Source organism: Spinacia oleracea, chromosome 6 (genome assembly GCF_020520425.1).
Source record: "Spinacia oleracea cultivar Varoflay chromosome 6, BTI_SOV_V1, whole genome shotgun sequence".
Classification (NCBI taxonomy): Eukaryota; Viridiplantae; Streptophyta; class Magnoliopsida; order Caryophyllales; family Amaranthaceae; genus Spinacia; species Spinacia oleracea.
In genome coordinates, this window is record NC_079492.1 from 64,830,739 (window position 1) to 64,847,333 (window position 16,595).

Genomic DNA, 16,595 nt, shown 5'->3' on the forward strand with positions numbered 1-16,595 from the left:
CAAGGAGAATCCATACATGAAATATTATTAACTACAGAGTGTCATATGTCGTTATTTTTACTATGTTACTATTATTATTTTCGATATTATTACTCCGTATTATTTTATGTAGATTAATATGTACATAATTACATGAGTTCTTAATTCATAATTTACCATACTTTTATAAACCCAAAGTCATTTTATTAATTTAAATGGCATATGAATGATTATTAATGATATTGTTCTTTTGAATAATTAGTTATGTTGAAAAAACCCGAGTCAAACAAAACAAAAGGGAATAAGGTTGATGAATAATTAGTTATGGTGAAGATAATTTATTTTGAGTAGACATATAGCATTATATATACATGCATTGTAGTAGCAAGGAAATATTTACAAGTAACTGATTATTGTTTCCAAAGAATAATGAAGTAATTGGTGCAGGAAAAACGAATGAAGTATATAGTTTCAAAGTTGTCCACGTTGTTTTTTATACTTATTATCATTATTTGTGTAGGAAATTATATATCGTGTTGTTTTATCTATTCTTGAAAATAAAAATACTTATTATAAGATTTTCGAACAATATTTACAGTTATTTTTATTATCTTATAAGATTGTATAGAATCTAATATATATATATATATATATATATATAAAGGGGAGTTTTTTGAAGAGATTTTGGAGTGCCACATAGGATGACCATGTCATTAAGTGTAATTTAAAATAAATATTAGATAAAGATAAAAATGAAAACAAAAAGGTAAAGGTAAAGTTTTGTAAAATAAACAAAAAGATAAGTTTTGTAAAATAAACAAAAAGATAAAATTTGCAAATACAAAAGATAATTAAATTTACACGGTTTTTTGGTTGGTGATATATATATATATAAACCAACTAGTATTTTGACCCGTGCATTCACGGGAGCATCCTATTTATAAAGTGTGAAAAACTTATATCGCTCGAGATACAATTTTTAGGTATCATAAAATATAATTTTTTTTGGTACATTCACAAATATTTGGTTAATGTAAGATACAAATAAATAGAAATATTTTATGTTTATTACTGTACTCTCTTTCTACTTAATTTAAGGTTTAAAATCAAACTACACAAAATTCAGGAGTAACAATCCACAACCGTGATAATGTGATATATAATATAATTTCTTCTAAAATAGCAAAGAGTGAGAAATTATTATATATTGATTAAACTAATATAAATAAATGGAAAAAAAAATTAAGACATAGTCATAGAAAAAGTAAAAATACATAAAATGAAATCATATTACCTTTGAAAATGTATGTTGATATAGTTGATTGTGTGAATGATATAACGAAAAATGGTTGATAGTCATATTTGTTCATAAGGGGGGTACGGGAGATGAGAAGTTGATGGTTTACTAGAAAAAATGCTTAATTTTCTTGTAATCTTACTATTTTTGAGTTAAGAATTTAAAAAGATTATTAAGTTATAAGTATTAATGTTTATTGATATGTGATTATTTATTTCTATATTTTTATTATGAGTGTCTTTTAATTAAGTTTTATTTTTTTCATATACAAGGGTGTCTTTTGAATTTTCACAATTTTAATACAAGTATCAATAATATTGAATAACATTTAATTAATGTGGCAATGAAAAAAAAGGGAAAAAGATGAAGATGATGGAGAAGTGGACACATGTCACACATGTGGCTATGGTTTGAGTTTTTAAATACTAGGTATAGAGGTATAGATAGATAGATGAGCCTTCTTCACTGTTTACAAATTGCTTAGATTGTATATGGTTTATTAATTGTTACTTTTTATTTAGTTCGTTCTTGATTTATTAGTTGTATATTCTGTTAATTATATTATTAGTTTATTTTTTTAGTTTTTTTTAGTTTTAGATTTTTTAGTTTGGTGTGCATTTGTTTATAATTTAGATTTAGCATAGTTTTAGTGTAAGTGTAGTGTTGGGATTCGGGTTTGTATTCTCGCGGAGGATGGAGCGTCATCATATATCGTTCGGCTAACCGTCTTATCGTAAAAGTCTATTCACCAAGTTTACTTGGAACTGAGGCTGAGATAGTATGAGGTTGGAACGTATTTTCATTGTACGTTTTGTTCTACAAGACGTATTTTATTAGCTCGGAGCCATTGTAATTCACCCATTCGAAAGGATGGTGTCAGATAGTACACCTGGATTTTTCTTTCCTTATCAAGCAAAAAAAAAAAACCTTCCAGGCTCCCTCAACTATATGTTTATTTTGGTTTTGTTTGGTTTCTCCTTCTATATTTTTGTTTTTCTTTTTAACTTTTTTTTTATTTACTAAGTATCCAGAAGAATGTGTAGCGCAATCTATAACTATGCTTTCTTTCTTAACAAGTTTAAAATTTTAGTACTAAGTATTTTTTCCATTCCTTATTAATTAATTATGTACATGATAGTTCTCCGATGTAATACCCCGAAATTTTAAACTCGATTTATTAAAATTAAAAATATTTATTAACTTGATTTCGTTTTAAATAAATTACGAATAATCGAATTTCGTTATTTTAATCGTTTTTACGATTTATTTTAAACGATAAAATTATGAACGAAAATTTAATTATTTTTCGTTAACGACACTTTTATACGAATTTATTTATTTAAACTTTTCTATTTTTATAAATTTCTAAAAGTTACAATAATTTATGAATTTTTGACCTAATATTGTGAAATTACAAAAAAAAAAATGCCTTTGGAATAACAAGATTCCATTTTGCTTCTCTTCCCTTGCTTCCCACGTACAAAACAAGGAGCATTTTCCTTGTTTTCCCTTTTCCTCTCAATTCAGTCTTGGTTCAATTGCTTGATCCCCAAGGGCTGAATCTTCTTCTTCACTCTCCTCAGTTTATAATAAGACAATTGCCATTTTGTTCCTCACCCAAAATCAATCAATAAAACAGAAAAAACAAAACATTCCTTCCTTGTTTTCCTTCTCGGTTCGAACCACCACCCACAACCACCATCACTGGCTGAGCACCACCATTCTCACCACCACTTGACCACCCCGCATCCCCCGACCACCCAGAACCACCGAACACCACCACCCCACCGTAGCTCCCTCCCCTGCTCCCTCCACCTTTCGCGACTCCCCTGCCCCCCCTTCCTCTATTTCTCTCACTGCACCACCCACGACAACCACCACCACCTCCAGTCACCTTCACCACCCTGCCAATCAACCACCGCACCAAATAACTCCGGCGAACCGCCCTTCCCCTCCCCGCAAACCGATCGAAAAGCCTACCAAACTCCCCGTTTTGCTCGGCCATTTCGTGCCCCTATCTCCCTTTCTCTCGTCGTTCGGCCACCCCAGAACAACCACCACACCATCGCAACCCTTCTGCGACGCCCAGAAATCCGCCGCCCCTTCTCCTCGCAGCTCTCCCTCCCCTTCGTGCTTCCCCTGTTTCTCTCGTCTCCCCTTCCCCAGTCGTGCCTCAACCCAAAACCAAAACAAAATAAATCAGATTTTTTTTGGCCTTGTTTTTATTCTCCTCAAACCCCCATACAATTGGGCCAAATTCCATTTGGGCCTTTGGTAAGGCTAAATCTGAAATTTTAGATTTTTAATTTGTCAATACTTATGGTTTAATAATTTTTACAAAATACATAATTACTAATAAAAATTGTTTATTATTTTCAGAATTTCTATAATATTTACGTTTTAATAAATAGTTTTTATAATCTAATTAATTACTAATAAATTATTTATTATTTTCAGATTTTATTATCAATTTTATGAGAATAAAGATTCTAGTTTTATTTATCAAAATGGAATTTAAATATTATTTACATGAAAATCGATTAATAAAATATATATGTATTTCGATTGAAAATTCGATTAGTAATAACATTTTCGTTAAATTTCGAAATTATAATTTTATTAAAATTCTTTATTTATAAATTTATTACTTATAAAATTTATGATTTATTAAATATTGATTTTAAATTATTTATCGATCTAGTACTAATTCAGTAATTTATTATTTTGAAAGAAATTGGACTCGGAGCTCAGGACGAACGAACCAAGACAAATCCCTAGCAAATCGCGGAGTTAGGTAACGGCTATTGCTAGTACCCGCAATTCCCTTATAAATGCGATTATGAAATTACAACGTTATGATTAATTTATTAAATGAATGTTTTGACATGTTTTATGAATTGCGGGAAATGAAATATGATCTTATTGAATTATTTATTATGATATGATTTGATGGAAATATTCCTTATATTATGATTGATTGAATGTTCTTATAAAATAATGTTTATAAGAAACCATGACAGGAATGATGATTTATTTTGATCGTATGATCCAAAGGAAATATGTTACTTCAACTGAAGTAAAAAGGCTAAAATGTAAAATCAAACGAAACATGATAAATGAAAGTGAAATACCTAGCCCGTTTGGCAGTATATGTTCACAGGTTACGATTCTCGGTCATGCATGTACCCATGGGGCATCCGCCCATTGAGCCAAGGCTCTCATAATTTCGGGCCAAGGCCCCATGTTTTATGGACAGCGGTCCATCGTGGAAGATGTTCCACCATGTCATACTTGCCACGGCTAGCATGTGCACCCAAAAGTTATGAATAAATTAAATAAAGGACTTTATTAAATGTTTTACATTATTCTATTCTCCCTGTGTTATTAAATAAAATGAATTGAAATGAATTTACGCTGCTAGAATAGTTCGTTACTGAGTCTTCGGCCCACCGTTTTTGTTTTCTGTTTTAGGTACTGCGGGGAACGATGGAAACGAGTAGTGGCGAGGAGTTTCACTTTAATATTATTCACCTAGTTTATGTTTAAAAGTTTTAAAAGTTTAATTAAAGACTTTTAGTAAGTTATGTACTTTTATTTTGGTATTATAAAGGATTATTATATATTTTCGGAGTAATTAATAGCTTAAGATTGATGTTTGCCTTGTAATTTCAAAAGGGAAGTTACGGCAGGTAATGCCCCGACCGAATTAGGTTAATTCCGCTGCTAATTATGCTTTAATAATTGAATTAGAGGTCGGGGTGTTACAATATAAGCAGGGTTTAAAACCGTAAGAAATTGTCGATCATACTCTAGGTCTACTACGTATGTAGTATTTACTATGTGTAAACCTTTCAATTATTAAACACATTTTAGTGTTGTTTAACATCAAGGCTTAACTTATATGAGTAGCCTCTTAAATTTGACGGGTTTCAACCTTGAGAACTCAACTCAACTCAACAAAAATATTCTATTTTTTTAATGGAATCCTATAAAATTATTAAATGTTACTTATAGGTTTGATTAATTTTATATTTATCTTTTGGCATCAAAATTTAGTACCATCCAATTTATTATACTTCGTATGAATTATAGATAATACGTTGTTTGATAAAAATCCGGAGATATCATATTTAATAATTCAGAATTTTTAATAAAAACTCGTGCATCGCACGTGCTTCAAAACTAGTATTTACTTATAGCGCATAGATTTTAAGCGGGGAAATTTTTTAACCACAAGCCGACATGTGTCAGTTTTGCATCTAGGGGATTCTCTTTTAGTATAGTTATAGATAGTAGGAAATATGTGTGTGTGTGTGTGTGTGCGCGCGCGCGCGCGTGTGCGTGTGCGTGTGCGTGTGCGTGTGTGCGTGTGCGTTTGCGTGTGCGTGTTCGTGTGCGTGTGCGTGTGTGTGTGTCACTTCCTACCATCTTAACCAAATACAAACTTATGTTGTGTCTTTTCTTATAAACATAATATTCTTTTTACAAAATAATAAATTTAATAAAAATGAGTGCAAAAAAGGAAATGATCTATAAATGTGCAATTATTACTGTCCTAGCCTAGGCCTCAAATTACAAAAATTTCGGGATAATAGAGTATAATAATGAGTAAGAGAGGAAACATTGACGGAGACTAAGTAATTAATCAACTAATGATGAAGAAAATGATTCAGCTTTGTTTTGATTTTCTGATGTGGGGTTTCAGATTGGAAAAATTGTTAGTCGGTCACTAATCTTGTGTCATCATCGCCAATTCGTTGAAGACTCCATCTATACAGGATCATATTCACACAAAATAAACCCGAATAAATGACGAAACCCAGAACAACCCCCGGACCACACACTAATTACTTAACGCAAGTACTAAATACAGTGCAAAAATCCCTAAATGCAGAATTATTTAACTATTTAAAAAATAAGTAATAGACAAAAATACCCTTTTAAAAAAATTTAAATCCGCCAAAACCAAAGAAAAAAATTGCTTCTACTTTTCCACTGTTTATCTGGTTTTGCACTGTCTTCTCGATTCTTTGGTTTTGCACTGTCTTCTCGATTCTTTGGTTTTGCACTCTTCTTCTTGATCCTCTGGTTTCACTGTCCTAAAGTGCAGGCTCCAGATTAAGAAATAAGCGTTTGAACAGAACTGCCGATTTGTATTACCGGTGACTTAACCATACTTCCGGATAGTTTTCCCGGAGGTCAAGCTTGGCTGCCGGTTTTATGTTCCGGAGGTCTGGGAACTTCTCCTGTTAGTCCTTCCGGAGGCTTGATGCTAGCGCCGGTCTGAACATCTGGAAGTATTGAAGGATCTCCAAATCGATGGGCAATAAAATACAGGGTACAAAATGATGCTACCGCCTACCGTCATTTCTTTTGATTATCTTATAAAGTTTCAATCTTATGATGTGGATTTTTTTAGCTTTCTTAAATCAATCATCTTTTGGGGTATATATTGTAACTTATTTTTTCTCCAAATCGATTAGAGTAAGGGCAATTAAGAAAAATAAAGTTTAAGTGACATTAAGTTATTCTGTATTTAGGTAAAATACTACCTTTATTTAGTACCCACCTTACTTAATTTAATTAGTACTTTAAAAGATAACTCTACTCAAAGTTGAGGTTAAAATCTCAAACCACTCGGCTTGGGGCACATGAACGAAGATCCAACAAAAACTCTTTTTCCCTCCAGGGCTCTGAGCTTCCCGCCACTGCACCACGGCCGCAACGAATCACCAAACGGTGGTGAGTAGAGAGCGGCGACGCCCATATAATGATGGCAGCGTAGGCGAAAGTAAGTAGGCACATAAAAGTTCCTTTTTGTAAGGTAAGTGTACTTGAATTTCTAGAACCTTACATTTCTAAATCAATTTTTCAATTAGGTCAGAAATTTTTCCAATTGAGGTTTAGAAATTAGGAAAATTTACTAACTGTTTGTTATTTAGATGCAAAACGTAATTAAGATTGAGCTAGTTGTGGTGCGCAGTTGATTGATATAGAGGATTATGTATCTGGTTTATGTTATTTGGATTTGATTGAATTTCTGCTAAAGTGCTAAACTAGTAATAAATTTATTGCCGTTTTCCCCATAAAAGTGTCTGATTTTTCTGTTGTTTGAATCCCTTAAGGTGCTTCTTGGTAGTTTTGAGCTGGGGTTTCTGGTGGAAGGATAGGTAGCTGAGATAAAATAACAATGGATGGTAATTTCCAACAATCAGTTTCACAGCGCCCTAGCCGTAGGGCTGAGAAAGAGGCTGTAAATCCCAAAGCAAAGGGTAATTTCTGCACTGTTTTTGTGTTAGTTTTGAGTATCTCACCTGATTTGATACTTTTTCATGGAGAGAAATTAGTAATAATATGCTTCTTGGTGCAGACCTTGAAGAGGGGTTCTTTTCGTCAGGGAGGTTATCGGCTGAGTACCCATTGAGAATGTTGTGGAAAAAGGGTTTTGTTCTGTTGTTTCTTGTTGCGGGCATAGTGTGGATGGTGCTCATTCTTTCTGTTCTATCAGTCCACATATGGTCTTGTCAATCTTCTATTGCTTTCTTTTCAGGTATCATCTAAATTTCAGCAATTTGCCAATTTGTGAGTTTGCTCAATTGTTTTGAGCTATTTTAATTTGCTAGTAATTTTAGAACTGGTTATCTTTCATATTTAGGAGTCAATTTTTTTTATGCGTGTCCTGGAATGGGGTTGAAAAATATTTGATCATATGGGCTTGAACCTGCATTGTGAATTTGTGATTCATGTCGTTTCAAGTCGATGTGGACGAGTAAATATTGAGTACGGGCACTTAGGAAAGAATTCAGAAATGAGGAGGGAAAAGACTTAACTAGCGATAAGCTTTTTGCGTTTGCTTTATAATCATGGATTAATTGTAGTGTACTAGTGTGGCAACCGACATGTCTAGTGTCACGGTCCGAGTGTTTTGACACTGGACGTGCGGCACACTCTTGTCTATGGGGCGGCAAGGACGCAAGCCTTGTGCGGAGAGTGTGTCTTAACTCTTAAGGCAGTGTTTAAAAAAGCTCGCTTAAGCGCCGAAGCTCGAAGCTATAGGGCAAAGGGCTTAATTAGGTCTGAGCGAAGCGTATGTGAAAAAGCGCACCGAAGCGCAAAAAGCGTATGAAACGCGCTTTTTTGAGCTTCATTGAAATTCTTCTATTTTTAAAATTTTTCACGTTAAAAGCTTTTTTATATGTTGTTATTGTCTATTGGACCACATCCTATTAATCCTTAACAATAGAAGCACCGAAGCAGTAGAGGAAACGGCGCCTTATAGAGGTTTGTTTTGAATTAGCTTTAACCTTCCAGCAAACAAGCAACAATAGAAAAAAAGAAGATGACATACCCCTCATAGAGGTTTGTTTTGAATTAGCTTTAACCTTCCAGCAAACAAGCAAAATACAAGTAAAGGATGGTTGGATACTAATACAATAATACCTAGGTTGAGTTATAAATTCCTCTGGTTGGAAATAATTGCACATTCTGCCAACCCATTGTGATAATTGATTAAGGACATGGCATGATTTCACTAAATTACCTTTAATAATAGCTGGGACATTACATGCTCTTCCCATATATACCCTTAATTTTGGGCATTTTTGCAAGTTCAATCATAAACCATTATTAATAAATAATAAGAGAAGGTGACATTAGAATTTACTACTAATTTTTCCGGAGAAGGGATTCATGGTAGGATACAGTTAATTTTGACATGGCTGCACACAAAATGTTGATCACTAGAGTTGGCTTTTCCCGATAGTTTCACAATTATCCCCTTATTTTTCATTTTGTGCTGAGCCTTCTTTTTTGTTTAAAGTGCAGCTATGTGTAATAGAGATGGCAAAGTATTTATAATGTTAGACTCAATGGGATTTGTACCAAGACCACCTCATCGTAAGCATCTAACCTTTTCTTTTTATGGAGTTTTATTTATTGTTGACTTGCTATTTAATGGACATGCTCTTCTGCTATTCTTAAGGCTGTTCTATTCCTGTGGCTGATGACCCTGATGCAATAGCTATACCAAAAGAGAAGGCACCTGAAACATCTGTGCTAAACCTTACCTACATTTCGAAGGATGAAGAAACAGATACTGTATCAAATTCTCCCCCTTTGTTTGGAGGGAATATAAGCTGGGCACAAAGAGAGGAAAGTTTCAAATTGAAACCAATAATGAAGGTGAGCTAGATTAATATGCATAAATGTACATTTTTGGGTGAGTCTTGTTTACTTCCTGAATAAAATGTACTAGTTATCTTTTTGTGTTTTTCTTCACTTTTGTCTCATTTTCATTGAACAGTCTTAAAGTTCCAGATGACTTCACTTTTGTCTCATTTTTATATCTCAGTTTAAGACTGCAAATTGTCTCTTTTTCTCCCGTTCCTCTGAACTTTGTTTAGAATATAACCTCCAATATAATGGAGACATTAGTGAAGCATCGAAGGTTATAATAAAAAGGTATTCTTTTATTGGATGGACAAGCATTGGTTCACCGTACAGAAATAGAAGAAAGTTAAGATACATGGGTAGGAGAGTAGGAGGTGTTTTATATCTGCTGAAATTTCATCTGAACTTGACTGGTTGAGGACCTTGCTATATCCTAATTCCTTACTATTTGCTTGTTCAAGTGAAAACCAACCTTCTTAAACACCACTAATATCAAGTCTCTAAATCTTCATTGTTCAGCCAGTATCCTGTATTTCATTCTTATTCACAATCATAAGAAATTAGGTGTGAATCCACTTCTTAAAGCGTGATATGGCTTCAGCCTCCAGCCTCCAGCCTCCAGCCTCCAGCCTCCAGCCTCCAGCCTCCAGCCTCCAGCGTACTATATTATAACAACATCCAAGTATATTTTTCAGCCATGGAGCTTTCTGCTATCTTGAAATCACTTTGTCTTCTGATTCCACTACAAATCTATGCCGGAGTTAGCTTTAAAGAATGGGTTGGGACTGGTTGGGTGTTTTTCCCCTCCAGTTTTAATTTTAAGAGAGACGTGTTCTTCTAGATGCCTACATTATTGCAACATGGTGAAAAATTTACTGCCAACAAACATTTCTCTAGATGAATTCTTGACTTCTGTTTACACTGTCTTAAAAAAAAGACCTGTTTGACTTGGTTTTCTTTGAACTATCCACAAGTTTGACGGTGAACTTATTACGGTGAAAAATCATGTTACTTGATAGAATTAGACAAACAAAGATAAACCCTGGAGTTTATGCATTTAATTATCGAATAATGTGAAATTCCGGTTCCTCTCTATGGTTTAAAGTTTGATGTTTCCTCTGAAGATTAGGAGAGTTTAAGCACCTTACACCAGACAGTATCCCCAGTGTTATAAAATTTTGACTTCTCTCTCCGTTCTCCAGTCCACCTAAATATAGGGGTGGCAATCAGATCAGGTTGGGTCGGGTTGACTATTTTCGGGTTGAAAACCTAAACTTGAACCTGATCTGTTGACTATCAGGTCAACCTGATATGTTTTGACTTGAAAATTTCATAAATTTTAAAAATCACAATAAAAATCAAGTTGAACCTACTACTTTCAGGTTGGGTTAACATGAAATTGTTGTTTTCAGGTTGAGTTAACCTGAACCTGCTAGTACATACTGATATATAGATATAGTCATACATACTAACCTGTACAAACAAGTTTAGACAATAAAAAAATTAAAATTCAGCCTCTAAGGGCAACAACTCCTGATAAGTTCAACTTGAATATTTTACACAAAAAAACTCTTAAAGAGTTAAAGTATTAAAGATCTAGGTGCTAAAGGTGTCATTAAGGCTCCGTTCTCTTCGTCTCGTCTGGTTTGGTCTCATTTTTCATTTTGCTGGTCTGGTCTGATTATAATAAATAATAAATAATAAATATTAATTGTTAATTATTAATTATTAATTACTAACTACTAACTACTAACTAATAACTACTAACTACTTATTGTTAATTAATCATTGATAATTGCTAATTACTCCCTCCGTCCTAGATTAGTTGTTACACTTACCTTTGCACAAAGTTTTAGGGATAAGTGGTTGTTTGGTTATCAATTGTTATTTTATTACAAAAGTAGATGTGATAGGAGTTAGTGGGGTATTTTTTTAATTGAATGAGAGAGGGTGTGGGGACAAAAAAACTTTAGTGGGAAGAAAGACAATATAATAATTGTGGGGTAATTCCTAATTTAGAAGTGTAACAACTAATCTGGGACGGAGGGAGTATTAATTACTAAATACTAAATACTAATTATTAATTATTAATTATTAATTATAATTATATTAATATTATTGTTATTATTATAATTATAATAATAATAAATTAATTAAAAATGTCTGATCTGGTCTGGTCTGAATGTTGTTGTCTGGTCTAGTCTGGTCTGATCTGGTCTGATTTAATAAGGTCTGGTCCAATACGTAACAATGACAAGCTGAAGAGAACATGGCCTAAGTTAGCACACCCAAAAAAGTGTTGCCACAAAGGCACAAATAATACAAACTTAGAGTTTAAAACAAGAAGTACATAAATATTGTTGGAGGAGGATGGTCGATGAGCCTCAACTGGTGGTGGCATTGGCAGTGGAATATCATCCCATTCTACATTCACTTTCAAATTCATGACAGGTCCACATAAAGCCTCAAGTTGTGGCTCCAAAGTCACTGCATTATAACAAAACTTGCAAACTCATTTTTTTACCAATTAAATAATAAATAACATAAATTCACTGCAACACTCAAAAATAACATAAAATTAGAAGAATAAAACAGAGGCACGGAGACAAGAATAGTAAGCATATAAATCTAAATTGGTGAGGTGAGCATGTAGGATAACAAGGTGAGCATGCAACAGTAGAAAACCTATATCTAACAAGATAATGTGAAAGTCATACAGAGTATTAATATTAATGAATATTAATGATGATGTGCTGTGACCCATAAATAAATAAAGAAGTGGACAAAACCTTACAAATGACTTAATTAATCAAAGGCATGGAAAGTTAGTTTGAGATAAAGAACTTCAAATAGTAAGAATATGGCTACGAAAATGCTAACATCAACATTTAAGGCATTAAGCAAGCATATAAACCTTCCGTATTCATAATTCTCATGCTATTAATTGTCAATTACCCAAATTCGCTACAAATTAAAGAACCAACATGCAACATAGTCCATAAAGATGTAAAATCTATTATTTATCTCCAGAATAACAATTGCAATTCAATTAATCAATTTGACAATAATTTTTTTATTCTACCACAAAAACAGTTAAGCTTCTTCTAAACCAGAAAATTAGAGGAAGAATACAAAGAAAATAATAATAAAGAACTAAGAACATTACCGAGTGAAGACTGAAGAGGAAGAGACACAAGAGAGGAAGCACCAAAGCAGTAGAGGAAACGGCGCAAGAGAGAGAGAGTGTTTGATGTTTGAGAGATTGTCTTTTTTTGAGAGAGAGAGAGGCTGGTAAAATTTTAGAGTTAGATAAATAGATACTTTTATAGTTAGATAAAGTAGGGTAAGAAAAGTGAGTGGTAATTTTAGGCTTGGTCCATCACTCCATCATACCTCTTTTCTTCTTTCAAATTTCGGTTTTTTAAAAGAAGAAAAAAGAGGTCTGATGGAGTGATGGGCCAAGCACAAAATTACCACTCACTTTCTTACCCTAATTTATCTAACCCTAAAATTTTATCAGCCTTTTTCTTTCACAAAAATAAGGCACACTCTCTCTCAAACATCAAACACTCCCTCTCTTGCGCCGTTTCCTCTACTGCTTCGGTGCTTCCTCTACTGCTTTCTCTCTTGTGCCTCTTCCTCTTCAGTCTTCACTCAGGTAATGTTCTTAGTTCTTTATTTTTATTTTCTTTGTTTTTTTCCTCTAATTTTCTGGTTTAGAAGAAGGTTAACTGTTTTTGTGGTAGAATAGATTATCGTCAAATTGATTAATTGAATATTCAGGTTGAACTTATCAGGAGTTGCTGCCCTTAGAGGTTGAATTTTTTATTGTCTTAATACAGGTTAGCATGTATGACTATATCAGTATGTACTGTTTGGGTCAACCTGAAAACACCAGGTTCAGGTTAACTCAACCTGAAAACAACAGTTTCATGTTAACCCAACCTGAAAGTAGCTGGTTCAACTTGATTTTATTGTGATTTTTAAAATTTATGAAATTTTCAGGTCAAGACAAATCAGGTTCAGGTTGACCTGATAGTCAACAGATCAGTTTCAAGTTTAGTTTTTCAACCCGAATATTTAAACAGATTAGGTCTGGGTATGGGGTAGTCAACCCGAACACGAACCCGACCCAACCTGAACACGAACCCGACCCAACCTGATCTGATTACCACCCCTAATTTTAAGAGAGTTCTTTACAGAAAGTATTGCATAACAAATAAGTAAGGGAAGTATGCGTCCATTGAATCCTTGTATCTTTATTAGGAACAAGGTGGTTTTCTGACACCCCTGTTGGTGTTAACCTTAATCATTTTTCAAATTGTTATCTATGCTTATATTTCAGGTCCATTGCGGGTTTATGCGTAATGGTGGTGGTGATATGGATCCAAAAGATATAGAGTATGCCAAGAAGTGCAGATTTGTAGTTGCATCTGGTATCTTTGATGGGTACGATACACCACATCAGCCTATTAACATTAGTGCTCGATCACAAAATCTCTTCTGTTTTCTTATGGTGGTTGATGAGAAGTCTTTTGACTTCATCAACAAAAATGTTTCTGTAAGAGTGGAAACTGATGGGGGCCATTGGGTGGGGATATGGCGTCTTATTCTTCTGAAGCATCAACCATATGATGAACCCAGAAGAAATGGAAAGGTTCCAAAGATATTAGTACACAGAATGTTTCCAGAAGCGCTGTACAGCATCTGGATTGATGGTAAAATGGAGCTAATAGTTGATCCGTTACTTATGTTAGAGAGGTAATATATCTTTTTACAACTATACTGTCTCGTTCTCTGAGACTCCAGTCTCTCTTCCTTCCTCATATTTAATTTCTTACTAATTGATAAAGAGCGGTTGATCCCACAAGCAAAAAAACAGAACCCATTATTTTGGTCTCTTTTGATGAGCAACCTCTGGCTCTCTAAAACCTAAGAGATAACAAGTTGCTGGAGTTTTTGTTTGAGTGATGTGAGGTTTGGCATCAGATATTTAATCTGCTCAGGTGAGAATGTCAGATCTGTTTTTTTTTTTTCACTTGGATGATCTGTTAGTTTACTATGAAATCTGATGTCTTCGCTGCTATTTCTTGTAGGTAGAAAGACTAGAAATGCATTTTTTGTGCATGTGTTATTGATGCATGTCTATTGTGGACTGTCTGCATTCTTGTTTGTAGGTTGGGTAGGGTTAAATGGCTATTGAAGGGTCTATCCCTCACCCCACCCCCACCAATTTTGTTTTGTTGAGTTTGCACTGTGTAAGTTATATCATTAATTTTAGTCATTTGCAGATACTTGTGGCGAGGCGGTCACACATTTGCTATTGCACAACACAAGCATCATCGCGATGTGTATGAAGAAGCTGATGCAAACAAGCGCAGGAAGCGATATGCTAGACCTCTTATTGATCTTCATATGAGAATTTATCGGTATGAAGGAATGGAGCCTTGGAGTCCATTGAAAAAAATTCCAAGCGGTAAGAATTAAACCATAAAGACTACTCACTTATTCCACCTTTACTTGATCTTCTTTGGATATTTGGTATTTAAGTTCATAACTTGACATACTTTAATGAGAGTTTATTAGCTCATATAGTAAAAGTCAAGTTCATTGATTTGACAGAATTATTCATACTGTTCGAGAACTTTGCTTGACTTTGTTTAGGCATCTGACATAGGTTCAACCATGGCATATACTGAGTAGTTAGCTATGGTCTTTGTTAAGAATTAAACGCAACTTAATCAAATCGACGAGAGATCGAGTTGGAGTTTGGGGTCAAGAATCATTTATGTTGCTTGCCAAAAGATATGACTTTTGTAAATTGGAAATATTGGTTTGCTGGACACCTAGCATTGTTATGCTTTGGAAACAATATGGGGTCAGCAATACATTATGACAACAAATCATACGCATGCAACAAATTTGTTTAGATTTGTTAATGTTTATGTTTCATAGTTTAATTAGGTTTGTAATAAAGAAACTAGTAATGTTGTGGTATGTGACAATCTCTGGAATTATTTGGACTTGGAGAGTAAGTATAATTCTACCAGACGAATGTTTTTAGTTTAGCTTATAAAAGGAGGGTTTAGGCCTAGCTAGAAAGTAAGAGGGAAAAATACATTGGTGAGAGGAATCATCAATTGAGGGATATTGGATTATTTTGCAAGAACTTAATAATACGACAATATTACATGGGAGGATATCTAAATTTCCTCGTAAACACTTGTTTTGTTTATTATTGTTTTTGCTATTTGTTCTATATTGTATTTGCGGGTTAGTTCCTAATCTTTCGTGGCGCGTTTTTGGTGTTAACAGTATTTTCTTTTCCTTTTTTTTTTGGTAGTAGAAGGGCAGTATTTTCTTTTTCAATTTTTTTTGGGTCATTAGTAGTTTGCTTCTCCCCCTTTCTCCGTTTTCTTGTTCGATATGAAGTATTTCTTTTCAACAACAAACGTAATACTCAACCGGAGGTTTAATTGTGTATACGCTACTTATTTTTCTTTTACTGATGTTAAAAGAAAGTGATTCTCTCGGACATATTTAGTGTGGCTTAAAATCTAGCTTCATCTAAATGGATTCTGTCTACTAACAGTTGATCATCTTGCTAATATATACTTACACATTGCAGATGTACCTGAAGGAGCTATAATCATTCGGGAGCATACTTCTTTGAACAATTTATTTAGCTGCTTATGGTTCAACGAGGTTCATCTCTTCACACCACGTGACCAATTAAGCTTTGGCTATGTTGCTTACAGGTTGAAGGACCACTTCAACTTATTTATGTTTCCTAACTGTGAGTATAACTCTCAATTTATCTTGCATCCGCATACTCGTGAGCATTCTTCAAAGGTTGAGTGGGTGAAGTCTTTGAGTGAGTTCAAGTCAAATAGCTCTTTGAAAGAAAGTAAGGGAGGATTCGGGTTGTGGACTCCGTACCCTGCTGATCTTAGCAAAGTTTTCTTGCCTAGGGTTGTGAGAACATCAAAAGCAGGATGAAAATGAATTGAAATTTCGATGCTGATTTCATCTCCTTTTTTTACGGTACATATTATTTCATTGATGATTATTTAGGTTTCTTTTTTCATGTTTAAAAGAGACACTTTGTTCTTAATTGAAAGAGTATACAACGGGATACTTGTGGCCTTTA

At 33.8% G+C, this 16,595-nt stretch overlaps 2 protein-coding genes across 4 annotated transcripts; one reads left to right on the plus strand and one right to left on the minus strand.

The window, feature by feature from the left end:
- Nucleotides 1-2,903: 2,903 nt before the first annotated feature.
- LOC130463220 (glycine-rich RNA-binding protein 7-like) lies at nt 2,904-3,281 on the minus strand. Its single transcript, XM_056832290.1, has one exon. It carries the CDS (start codon nt 3,279-3,281, stop codon nt 2,904-2,906), a length of 378 nt encoding a protein of 125 aa, XP_056688268.1.
- Nucleotides 3,282-6,898: 3,617 nt separating this feature from the next.
- LOC110786556 (probable hexosyltransferase MUCI70) lies at nt 6,899-16,595 on the plus strand. Of its 3 annotated transcripts, none has more exons than XM_021991112.2 (8): nt 6,899-7,100; nt 7,402-7,548; nt 7,647-7,826; nt 9,101-9,172; nt 9,258-9,457; nt 13,791-14,206; nt 14,737-14,921; nt 16,074-16,595. In XM_021991112.2, the coding sequence occupies exons 2-8, from the start codon at nt 7,467-7,469 to the stop codon at nt 16,442-16,444; spliced, it is 1,506 nt and encodes a 501-aa protein (XP_021846804.2). In that variant the 5' UTR covers nt 6,899-7,100; nt 7,402-7,466; the 3' UTR covers nt 16,445-16,595. The 3 variants fall into 3 exon arrangements, with proteins under 3 accessions (XP_021846804.2, XP_021846805.2, XP_021846806.2); XM_021991113.2 differs by having other exon boundaries at nt 6,900-7,067; XM_021991114.2 differs by lacking the exons at nt 6,899-7,100; nt 7,402-7,548 and having other exon boundaries at nt 7,657-7,826; nt 9,096-9,172.